The 11,056-nt window shown below is 64.5% G+C and overlaps 3 protein-coding genes across 3 annotated transcripts in view; 2 read left to right on the forward strand and 1 right to left on the reverse strand.

Moving 5' to 3' along the window:
- Window positions 1–1,297: 1,297 nt before the first annotated feature.
- On the forward strand, window positions 1,298–3,267 carry LOC107157229 (neutrophil elastase-like). Its single transcript, XM_015503560.2, has 5 exons — window positions 1,298–1,451; window positions 1,790–1,946; window positions 2,070–2,211; window positions 2,634–2,867; window positions 2,989–3,267. Exons 1-5 carry the CDS (start codon window positions 1,385–1,387, stop codon window positions 3,187–3,189), a joined length of 801 nt encoding a protein of 266 aa, XP_015359046.1. The 5' UTR covers window positions 1,298–1,384; the 3' UTR covers window positions 3,190–3,267.
- A 1,881-nt stretch (window positions 3,268–5,148) lies between these two features.
- Window positions 5,149–6,985, forward strand: Cfd (complement factor D). The gene is given in 6 exon segments (XM_015503561.2): window positions 5,149–5,297; window positions 5,701–5,857; window positions 5,951–6,066; window positions 6,069–6,094; window positions 6,300–6,557; window positions 6,770–6,985. Coding segments are annotated over 6 exon segments (774 nt in total). The 5' UTR covers window positions 5,149–5,242; the 3' UTR covers window positions 6,932–6,985.
- The window catches only part of Med16 (mediator complex subunit 16), a 21,405-nt gene continuing 17,328 nt past the window's right edge, over window positions 6,980–11,056 (reverse strand). Inside the window, exons 9-10 of the mRNA XM_048810580.1 lie at window positions 10,082–10,268; window positions 6,980–9,851 (exon numbers count right to left, since the gene is read on the reverse strand). Coding sequence (XP_048666537.1) covers window positions 9,725–9,851; window positions 10,082–10,268 — 314 coding nt within the window. The 3' untranslated portion in view covers window positions 6,980–9,724. The remainder of the gene's footprint in view (window positions 9,852–10,081; window positions 10,269–11,056) is intronic.

Consider the following 11,056-nt stretch of genomic DNA (forward strand, 5'->3'; position numbering starts at 1 on the left):
GAGGGAGGGAGAGAGGGGGGAGGGGAGAGAGAGGGAGAGAGGAGTAGAGAGAGGGAGAGAGAGGAGAGAGAGAGAGAAGGAGAGAGGGAGAGGAGGAGAGAGAGAGGGAGAGAGGGAAGGAAAGAGAGGGAGAGAGGGAGAGCGGGAGAGCGGGAGAGGGGGAGAGAGAGGAGGAGAGGAGGAGACACAGGAGAGGGAGACTGCACTGTCTCAGGCAAGAGTCTCAGGGAAATGTGGTGGTGACTGGTGACGTCCCACAAAGCTGAACCTGTTACTATGAAGCCACTTTACAGAGGAGAACACTGGGTCACAGAGCAGTCATCTTGGTGGCTGAACCCAGCATCGACACACTTATCCACCATAGCATATGCGAACATAGTATACAAATGGTGCTCAATAAGTGTACCGTGGTTCTTTTTTCCCTGCCAAACTCCCCAGGCATGGCCTCCACATGCACGAGGCCCTGGGTTTACCCCAGCCTCCAGCAAGATACAGGGTTGTGTATACAGTTGGTGCTCCCCATGCTCTCCAGTCATGTCAAGGAAACAGGGTGGGGACTTGAAGGGAGGGGCAAGACAAATTGGTGTGTGTCTGACCAAGCCAGGGGCACTGATTGAGCGCCGGCTGTGTACAGGCTCTGGGAGACAGGACAGCAGCTCCCAGAGATAAGGGGTCCCCACCCAGGGGGCGGGCCGGGTGTCCCGGGTGCTGGTGCCACGTTGGCTCCCTGCCCACACCTCCCCAGCCAGGGGACGTTGGTCTTGCCACAGCCCTGGCTGTGGCCCCCGGGAGCGGGAGGAAGTGGGGGCCGAGGCCCTCCTGGAGCCGAGTCCTCCCACTCAGCCCAGCCAGGCGGCAGGAAAGGCTGGACCGGACGGAGCCCGGCCCGGAGGCCTGGTGGAGAGCGGAGCTGCCGTCCCTCCGCAGGGCCCCCTCCTCACCGGGAAGCCTCGGGGGCCGTGGGCCCTCCAGGTCTCAGGGCCAGGCGGACTTCCAGGCCCGGGACACAGCTACACCCTTTGTGAACAGTATGTCCCTGTGACGTAAAAAGGATCGTGTGCACATTCAACAAACTGTGGGGTTCGCGGGCCGAATCCAGGGGCTCCACGCGAGCTGCGCCCCAGCACCGTGTTTTCTGTTTTGAGAGAGGGTCTCAGTGAGTTGCCCAGGCTGGCCTTGAGCTGGTGACCCTCCTGCCTCAGCCTCCAAGTGGCAGGGTGACAGGCACGGCCTGAGCCTGGCCCAGCCACCGCCGTCCGGGCCAGCCCCTCCTCCTCAGCCCTGGTGCCGAGGACAGGAAGTGGGGCAACACAACGGCCTCCCTGTGTGGGCCTATAAGAGGGCAGGGCGTCTGGTGGACAGAGACCGGCAGCCCTGGCCCACCATGACCCACAGCTGCGGAGCCCACAGCCCTGCCCTCACTTCAGTCCTGCTGGCCTTGCTGCTGGGCGGTGAGTGGGGCCATCTGACCCTGGATGTCCTTTACCACCTTGTCACTGGGCACCAAACCTGGGGTCTCCTCGTTCTCATGGGGTGGTAAAAGTCGGGACTGAAACCCCAGAAAAGGAGACAGAAGCTCTCAGTGGAGAAGTCACACCTGGTGCCCAGAGCCAGGATTTGTGAATCTGGGGTGAACAGACCCCCTGACTGCACCTGGGCCCCACAGTCCCCCGCTATGCCTCAGTGTCCTCATCTCCCCCGTGGGTTTCTGTGGGGTCCAGAGGGCCAAGTGGCCAGGTGGAAGGGACTCACGGCCGGCCACTCCTGCTCCCACCCCATGTGTCTCCAGGCCCAGTGCTGGCCTCGGAGATCGTGGGTGGCCGGCCAGCCCGGCCCCACGCATGGCCCTTCATGGTGTCTCTGCAGAGACGGGGAGGCCACTTCTGTGGCGCCACCCTGATCGCCAGGAACTTCGTCATGTCTGCGGCGCACTGTGTGAATGGCCTGTGAGTGTCCTCCCCGGGACGGGCCGTGAGGCCAGGCTGGGCTCCTCAGGCCCTCCGTGCCCAGGCAGGGCTGAGGTCCCACAGCCACCCACCCGCGGCCTGCTGCCCTCCCCCTTGCTGCAGGAACTTCCGGTCGGTGCAGGTGGTGCTGGGTGCCCATGATCTGCGGCAGCGCGAGCCCTCCCGGCAGGTCTTCTCCGTCCAGCGGGTCTTTGAGAACGGCTTTGATGCCACGCGCCTGCTGAACGACATCGTGATTCTCCAGGTGACCCAGCAGGACAGGTGCCAAGGCTCGAGGCTCCGAGGCCGGACAAGTCACGGGCCCGCCAGGGCCCAGGGTGAAGGGCCTGGCCCCAGCAGGGCACTGGCCCTGCCCAGCCTTGCCCTGTACAGGAGCTCGGCCCCGGGCAGCTTCAGCCAGCCTGTCTGCCTGGGTCTCCAGCCCCCGTCTGCTGGAGCGGGGGCAGTGGCAGAGGGACCCAGCTCTGGTTGCTCCCTGGGGAGTTGTCATGATGGTGCCCGGCTTGCCGGACCGAGCACCTACTGTTTACTGTGGCCTCACTTCCTAGCTGGGAGCACCGAGCGCAGGGCAGGGCGCAGCTTGCTGGGTGGTGGAGCCACCGCGCAGCCCCAGGTGGGGACCTCTGTCCGGCCTCCTTGACACCTTGTGTTCTGTCCCTGCGGCAGCTCAGTGGGTTTGCCACCATCAATGCCAACGTGCAGGTGGCCCAGCTGCCAGCCCAGGATCGCGGCGTGGGCAACGGGACACCCTGCCTTGCCATGGGCTGGGGCAGGCTGGGCACGAACCGACGGACACCCAGCGTCCTACAGGAACTCAACGTGACGGTGGTGACGACCCTCTGCCGCCGCCGTGTCAACGTGTGCACACTTGTGCCGCGCCGGGAGGCCGGCATCTGCTTCGTAGGTGCCCCGTGCTCCTCTGCCCACCACCCCACACTGCCTGGGCCACTTCCCGCCCGGAAGGGCAGTGGGAGGGCCACAGGCCCGCAGTCCAGCCTCCTGACCTCAGTCTTCTCCACAGGGGGACTCTGGCGGCCCCCTGGTCTGCAACGGGCTGGTCCAGGGCATCGACTCCTTCATCCGGGGGGGCTGCGGCTCTGGGCTCTACCCCGACGCCTTTGCCCCAGTGGCAAAATTTGCAGACTGGATCAACTCTGTTATCCGCAGCCCCACGGACGGCCCGCTCCCCCACCCCAGGGACCCTGTGAGCAGGACCTACTAAGAGGGCCACCCCTGCCGCCCGGCTGGGCCACCCCACCACATTTCCTCACCCGGCAAAATAAAAGTCCTGTCTGTGGAAGGCGCCTGGCCCTGCAGCCTGGGAGAAAGCAGTCGGGGAGGTGGGAGTCGGCCTCAGGGGGCGGCAGGAAACGCCTGCTTCCCAGCCAGGATCCGGTCGGGGGCTCCGCTGTCCCTGCTAGGCACCCACCTGTTGGAGGCCCGGGCAGGGGTCACAGCAGCAGGGCAGCAGGCCTCCAGGCCACTGCCAGGTGGAGGGGCTGAGACCAGGGGCAGAGCCGGGCTGTGCTCTTCTGCTCTGCCACGCGGGGCACGTGGTCATGGTCCTCTGAGCCCGATGGCTACTGCTGAGGCTGGGTGGTGTCAGGGAGGGGCGGACAGGGCAGCCCAGCTGGGCCCTGCTCCCACCCTGGCTGGCTTCCGGGTTCCCAGGACAGCGGAGCACCTCCCTCTGGGGAGTCTGCAGAGCAGCCCTGGGCAGCCAGCCGGCAGAGGAGAGAAGTGCCCAGGAGGTGGGGACAGCTCCCCTCCCTCTGTCCCAGGTCCCAGTGCCCTCTGTCAGGGACCTTTCCTCTTCTTTAAAAAAACATTTTCTTAGGGGCTAAGGATACAGCTGAGTTGGTAGAGCGCTGGCCTTGTATGCACCAGGCCCTGGGTTCAATCCCCAGCACCACAAATTCACACTTTATCACTTGTCAATGGACTTTATTTTATTTATTCATATGTGGGCTGAGACTCGAACCCAGCACCTCACACATGCCTAGGCAAGCGCTCTACCGTTGGGCCCCAGCCCAGCTCCCTTCCTTTCTTCTCGGTGCTGGGGAGGGACCTGGGGCTGGTGTGTGCCCCACAAGCATCCCCCCAGCCACCCCTGGGGACTCAGGGCCTGCCCCTCCCAGGCCAGCCTTCCTGGCCAGGCAGTGGGGGTCCTCACCCCGCCCCTTCCCCTGGGCCCAGCTGTCCCAGGCTCAGTTGCAGTTCCCAGTGCATGGGCAGGTCACACTGTACCCCACGTCTGCAACAGCCTGTCTCCAGGAAGAGCAGGCAGGGGGCAGCGACGCACCCCAGTCTCTGCCCAGCGGTTGAACACCACCCTGCTCCAGAGGGCACAGCCCAGGGTCCCCTCCCCACCCTGCTCCAGAGGGCACAGCCCAGGGTCCCCTCCCCACCCTGCTCCAGAGGGCACAGCCCAGGGCCTGCTCAGCAGAACATGCCCACAGAGAGTAGCTGGGGAGGGAGTTCGTGATCCATGCTCAGTCAACCAGAGGCAGCCCTGAGACTTTGGCTGTCCTGATGATTTAGAAGGGCCCAGGGAGCTGCTGGAGCAAGTCTGGGGATCCTGGGACCACAACAGGAGAGTCTGGTGAGGAGAAAAGACATCAAAGAGAGGAGAAGCCAGAAGCAGACACCTGGTGTTGGTCAGACACCTGGATCAAGTCACACCTGAAGGCAGACCATGAATTTTCCACTTACTCTTCTTAATGAAAGCTGTGCCCAGTTTGACTTGGCTTTTCTCTCACTCATACCCAATGGTCTTTTCATCCGCTTCATCTGTGCCTCCTTTCTAATAGTCCCCTTTTTGGGGTTTTAGGCCCCAAGGCCACAGGGATGGGGACAGGACTGTTGGGTGACCTCCACCCCCCACACCTGACCTTCTCTCCAAGTTGAAGGAGGAAGAAAGGGGAGGGTTGGAGAGATGAAGTGGGTTGTTTACAAACCACAGCCTCCGGGTGCTATTGTGAAATCTGGGGCTGGAAGGACACGGGTCAGGGGTTGAAGGGACAGGGGTTCAGGGGACAGGGGCTGAGGGTCCATCCCTCCTCTCCTTCTCCTGCCCACCCTAGGGCCCAGCCCCCTGCAGAGTCAGCAAGGCTGTGCGCTCTGGGTCTGGGGAGGGTGAGGTTCCAGAGGGCGAGTTCCCCTTTCCCTGCTGGGCCGCAGCCCAGCTGGCAGATGGTCAGCTCCACCCCTCCGCCCTCATAAAAGGGCCCCGGGGCCCCTGCCTGGGTCAGTGTTCAGGCCACAGTGGTGTCATCATGCCAGGCTCTCCGTGCCTGGCGTCTCTGGTCCTCCTGGGGGCCGCAGTGTGTGGTGAGTGGACCTGGGGATGTGCCCAGCCGCCTAGGGGGAGCCCACCAGGCCTGGGGGAGAACCTGGAGTTGGGGCCAAGGACTCGCCAAGCACTGGGTCTGGTCTGAGCCGCCTCAGACCAGTGAGGCTGAAATTCTGCAGCGAAAACGAGTCCTTAGAGCCGGCCGGCCGGCCGCAGAGGGATAGGGCTGGCCAGCTCCTTTCTCAGGTTTAATTCCAAGCCCTCGGGTCCTGGAAGTTGCCCCAGACCCCCTCACTCCGCAGGGTTCTGCCTTGGGCACTCTCTGCTGCTCCTGGGGCCCCACATGCCAGAGATGAGATTTCAGTTGAGGCGTCCACGGGTGCGGGCGTCGGAGGCTGGGCCTCTCTGGGGCGCCGCCCTCAGGTCCTCTCGCCCCCATAGCGGCCCAGCCTCGCGGTCGGATCCTGGGCGGTCGGGAAGCCGAGGCGCATGCGCGGCCCTACCTGGCGTCCGTGCAAGTGAATGGCAAACACCTGTGCGGCGGCGTCTTGGTCACCGAGCAGTGGGTGCTGAGCGCTGCGCACTGCCTGGACGACGCGTGAGCAGCCACCGCCCGCGGGCCCAGGGACGGGTTTGCGGGCGGGCCCCGGGGCGGGGCGGCCGTGGCACTGACCTGGTCCCGCGCCCCCAGGGCCGAAGGGAAGGTGCAGGTGCTCCTAGGCGCGCACTCCCTATCGCAGCCCGAGCCCTCCAAGCGCCTGTACGACGTGCGCCGAGCGGTGCCCCACCCGGACAGCAGGCCGGACACCTCGACCACGACCTCCTCCTGCTGCAGGTCGGCGCAGGCCAGCCGCGGTCTCTGTTGCTGCGCTGGGACGGTGTCCCACCCCGCTCTGACCCGCTTCCCCATCCCACTCTAGTCACCTTCTCTCCGGTGGCGCTGAATCCCCACTCCGCTGTGCGCCCCCGTCGCGGCTTAGCCGCAGCCTCTCGCTTCCCGCCCGCGCGCGGCCCTGACGTCCACCTCTGCCCCATTCCAGCTATCGGAGAAGGCGGCACTAGGCCCGGCCGTACAGCCTCTGGCCCTGCAGCGCGAGGACCGCGACGTGGCGCCCGGCACACTCTGCGACGTGGCCGGCTGGGGCGTGGTCAGCCACGCTGGCCGCCGGCCTGACCGCCTGCAGCACGTGCTCTTGCCGGTGCTGGACCGCGCCACCTGCAACCTGCGCACGTACCACGACGGCGCCATCACCCCGCGAATGATGTGCGCGGAGAGCAACCGCCGCGACAGCTGCAGGGTGCGCGGGAAGGGGCGGGTTAGGAGAGAGGTGGGGTCCAGGACGGGAGTCGAGGGACGGACGAGTGAGACCCGGGACTGAAGGGCGTATGGGGAGGGAGGAGCGGCAGAGACGCGGCAGGAGTGTGGCTGGCGGGTGGGGAGAGCGGAGGGCGGGTGGGGAGAGCGGAGGCGGGCGGGCCCACGGCATTCACGGCTCCGCCCGCCCTGCAGGGCGACTCCGGAGGTCCGCTGGTGTGCCGGGGAGTGGTCGAGGGTGTGGTCACCTCGGGCGCGCGCGTGTGTGGCAACCGCAAGAAGCCGGGCATCTACACGCGCGTGGCGAGCTACACGGCCTGGATCGACGGCGTGCTGGCAGAGGGCGCGGAGGCCTGAGCGGGACCTACGGCGCAGGGCACGAGGAGATGGTAATAAAGACGTTCGTTTCTATGTCCAGCATCTTTATTGAGCACCTGCCCCAAGGGAGACGCCAAGGGGCGTCTCCCAATCCCGGAGGCTCTTTCAGCACGGAAGCTGTCGGGTGTTGTTCGGCCACCGGCCACACGGTGGCGCCCTCGACCCTCCCGGGAAGCCGAGTGGTGGGGTACCCCTCTCCAACCAGCTCCCACCCGGCCCGCCCTCCGCTTTCCAGCGAAACGTGCAGGGTAGTTATGTGGCGGTGACTCAGAGACCTCTACAGTTGTTGCCTCACGACCTGCTGCGCGTCCCAAACGGGAAACAGGCTCAGGGGTCACACAAACTCCAGGAGGAGGCATGGCTTTGAAGCCGGTGATGAGGAAGCTGGGGTGTCCAGAGCAGCCCGTCTCCTGGGGCCCCGTGTAGCGGGCAGCTCTACACAGCCTGCACCTCTATAGACAACGGGGAGGTGGCAGGACAGAACTCAGGCCCAGGCCACCTAGAGGAGAGGTGAGTGAGGCCCACAGCAGCAAGCTGGATATATAAAAGGAAGATTATATGGTTTCCCTTTTGTTGAAAAGAAGACTGAGGGTCTGAGGGGAAATCCCGCACCGCGCTGGGAACGGGAAGATAATATTGGAATCCGTGTCTTGGCTTATTGATTCTATGGAATGTTCACCCAGGAATTATAGCCCTACACCAGTATCTGTTGAGCACCTACTGTGTGCCAGCCCTGGGATGGGGGCCAGAGACACAGCTGAGGTCTGGGCCTGCTCCTGAGGAGCTTGGCAAATCCTCCACTGTGCGGCACGTCATTAATGTGGCTGGCCCTGCAGCTGTCCAGCAGTCAACCCAGCTTGGGGTGGCAGCAGGCAGTACTAGGTCTCCCAAGGAAGCTGCCCAGCCTAAGGGCACTGGGGAAGACAAACCCTTGTTACCATGTGAAGGCAGCCCACAGCCTGCAAGCCCCCTCTTGGACACATGCTAAGGGGTGGTGGTCTGAGATTCACTTCCCCTGAACTCCCTTATACCTTGTGGCGCTGCTGCCAGAGCTGAGAAGTGAACACCGGGCAGGGTGGCCTGGGAGGTCTTACAAAACAGCCCTGGGGCTCGGGGCCTTCGGAGCCCGCCTCTCCTCCCTCTCCTCCCGGCACAGGAGGCTTCAGTAGGCCAAACCAACTGAAGCCCAGCAAGGGAGCACCCTGCGACACGCTGCCACTGCTACAGGCCCTTTTCCCAGGGACTGGCTGTGCCCCAGGGCCAGCGTCAGCCCAGTGGCCTGCGGCCACAGCCCTGAATCACAACATAGACGGGGCCAACCTGTCCAGCTCTAGACTCCGTGGCACCTGAGTCCCATCCTGCCATCAGTCTTAGCTCATGGAACATTCCAGAAAGAGCCCCAGGGGTCAGGCCCCACAGTGCTCTCCCACCCCACCTCCTTGCCGATACTGGGCCAGGTGCCCAGGACAGACAGGCTTGACACAGCAACATGAAATGGCAGTTGTTCACCCAGGGACATCAACTCTCTTGGGCTTAGGCTCCTGACTGTGGGCAGGGGAGGAGCCAGGAGAGAGGGGGTGGCCCATGGCAGCCCCACCCACTGCACCCAGGCCTCTGCAGGGGACCTGGTATCATCTGCAGGTGTCTGCCCAGGCCAGGGAGGATGCCTGCTAGACGGAGGGGCCAGGTGGAGGCCCTGTGGAAGGCCACCCAGGTGCAAGTCATCTTGTGGGCTCTGTCCATCAGGCAGTGGCCCGGGCACTGTCGCCCATCCCGGCTGCACCTCGGCCCAGGAGGCTGTTGCGTCACCCTGGTGGAGGCAGCTGGGGATGCGGTCTGCTGCCCATGCCCTCCCGGTGCCCGGTCCTGCAGCCACAGGTTGCCTAGCACCAGGCTCAGGAACCCCGCCAGGCGAGGGGCAGGCCAGGATCAAGTGCAGACAGCCATGCTGAGTTAGCCGCTGCCCTCCTGGAGCCTTCCAGAAAGAAAACAAGCAAACCAATTATCACTCAGCAGGCAGCATGTCTGCGGGGCCTGCCCACCTGGGGGCAGCTGGCCCAGAGCACATAATGGACAGAAACGTTCCCTGCCAGAAGGCAGACCCCTGGGGCATGAGGCAGAGCACTGGGAACCAGGGCCTTGGGCTAGCAGCACCAGTGCGGGGGAGGGGATGGGGACAGGAGGGCAGAGCCGAGGGTAAGGACACACAGGGATGGAGACAGACAGGCTCCAGGCCTTCCCTCCACCCTCTGCCCCTTCTGGCCAACACAGACGCCAGGGCCTGGTGGGCGTCCATTTGATGCCCGTAAATGCTGGCTGACCTCAGGACAGAGCAAGCGAGATGCCCCAGTGCGGTGCAGGGACCCACAGTGACAACAGGGGCCGGGAACAGAAGGCCCGGCTCAGCCCTGTCCCAACCCCTGCTGGAATGGCCTTCAAGGAACAGGAGGGAAACGGAGGCAGCATGTGGCCTGCAGCAACTGGCTGGTGGCCAGCAAGTCCCCAGGACAGGGCCTGTAGCCCACTAGTCCTTGGGCAGGGACCAGGCACTCAGGGTGCTGGCTGCGGAGGTGCAGGGTGGGCGGTCCCAGAAGCCACGGCCTGATGCCGAGGGACCCGCTGACAGGGGTGAGGGGCCACTTGCCTCCGACAGCCCCCAAAACAGGCAGGGAAGGAAGGGTGTCCAGCTCTAGGGCCCTGTGGGGCCAGCACCATTGAGTCCACCCAGTCTCTACCCAGCCCACTGGGCAGCACCGCTCAGGGGCAGCACCCTCAGGGGCAGCTGGGGGGTGTCCGCCGCCAGAGCCCCCCACACAGGCAGTTCTTGATCCAGCGCTGCTCCCACTGCTTGACCGCCGTGGTCTTGTTGGGGGACCTGAGCATTGTGACGCAGCCGCACCTGGGGGCAAGCACAGGCCGGCTACAGGGTGCCTGTCATCGGCCTTCCCAGCAGCCCAAGGCCTGGCCCGTGCCCATGGGTGATCCAAGGGTCCCAGAGCACTTAGACCTTCTTTCTGGTCATGCTGAAGGCTGTGCCTCGCCACCCTGCGGCCAGGTAGGACCTCCAGAGGCCACTGGCTGGGACTCAGCCCCCCAAGAGGGAAGCCAGGATGCAGGCCTGGCACTCACCTGGTGCAGGCCTTGCACTCCTCTGTGGGGTAGGCGCCCAGGTGCAGCCGCCGCAGATGGTCCATCTTAGGCTGGCCTGGTGCTCTGGGGACAGGAGGGGAGGCATGAGGGCCGGGGCACAGGGCCAGACTGGGCAGGAGGGTCAGTCCACAGGTGGACAGTGGGTCTCCTCCCACCATCAGGTATCAACCCTGGGACACCAGCTTCTGCCAGTGGCCAAGTGCCCTGAGCACAGGAAACAGGCCAGCACCGTGGCCTTCCCAAGTGGGTGGCTCTGCACTTGGTGGCATGGGATGGCATGCACACAGGTGGAGCACAATGATCTCCCTGAGAACAAGGACACTAGTACACGGGCACAGAAATGGTGACTGCCACCACCCAGAGGCCGTGGCCATTGCTGTCCCCCTCCTTCTGTGCTGGGGATTGAACCAGGCCTGGAACTTGTGACCCTCCTGCCTCAGTTTCCCAGGTGACATCACAGGAGCCTGTCACCCTGCATCTGGGGAGACTGAGGCAGGAGAGTCAGAGTCTCAGACCCTCAAGAGGCATCTGCCACGTGACAGGCCTTGGCCTGGAACCCCTTGGAGGTTTAGGCTGGGAGGACGGCTGCGGGGCCATTTGGGACAGACCATCTGGGCTGGGAAGGGCACCGGGAGCGGCTGGGGCAAGGGAGCCAGGTGCATGCTGACAAGGACCCGGCTGAGAGGGGTCTGAAGCCTTGGGTAGGGCACTGGTGGTACCCACAGAGGGCAAGATAGGCAACTGGGGGGGGGCAGTGCACACATCTGCCCAGGCACGCAGGCCACAAAGGCCAGGACCCCGCATGCCACAAGAGCCTGGGGGCAGCACGGCCTGAGGGGCTGGGACAGCCCTTCAAGTGGCTTCTGCAGAGCTGGGTTAAATTCTCTAGAACAGAGCTCCAGAAGGGACCCTGTGGCAGCCTGCCCTGCACAGCCCCGCCTGCCCCCGCCTGCC

The sequence above is a fragment of the Marmota marmota genome, unplaced genomic scaffold, assembly GCF_001458135.2.
Source record: "Marmota marmota marmota unplaced genomic scaffold, marMar, whole genome shotgun sequence".
Lineage (NCBI taxonomy): Eukaryota > Metazoa > Chordata > Mammalia > Rodentia > Sciuridae > Marmota > Marmota marmota.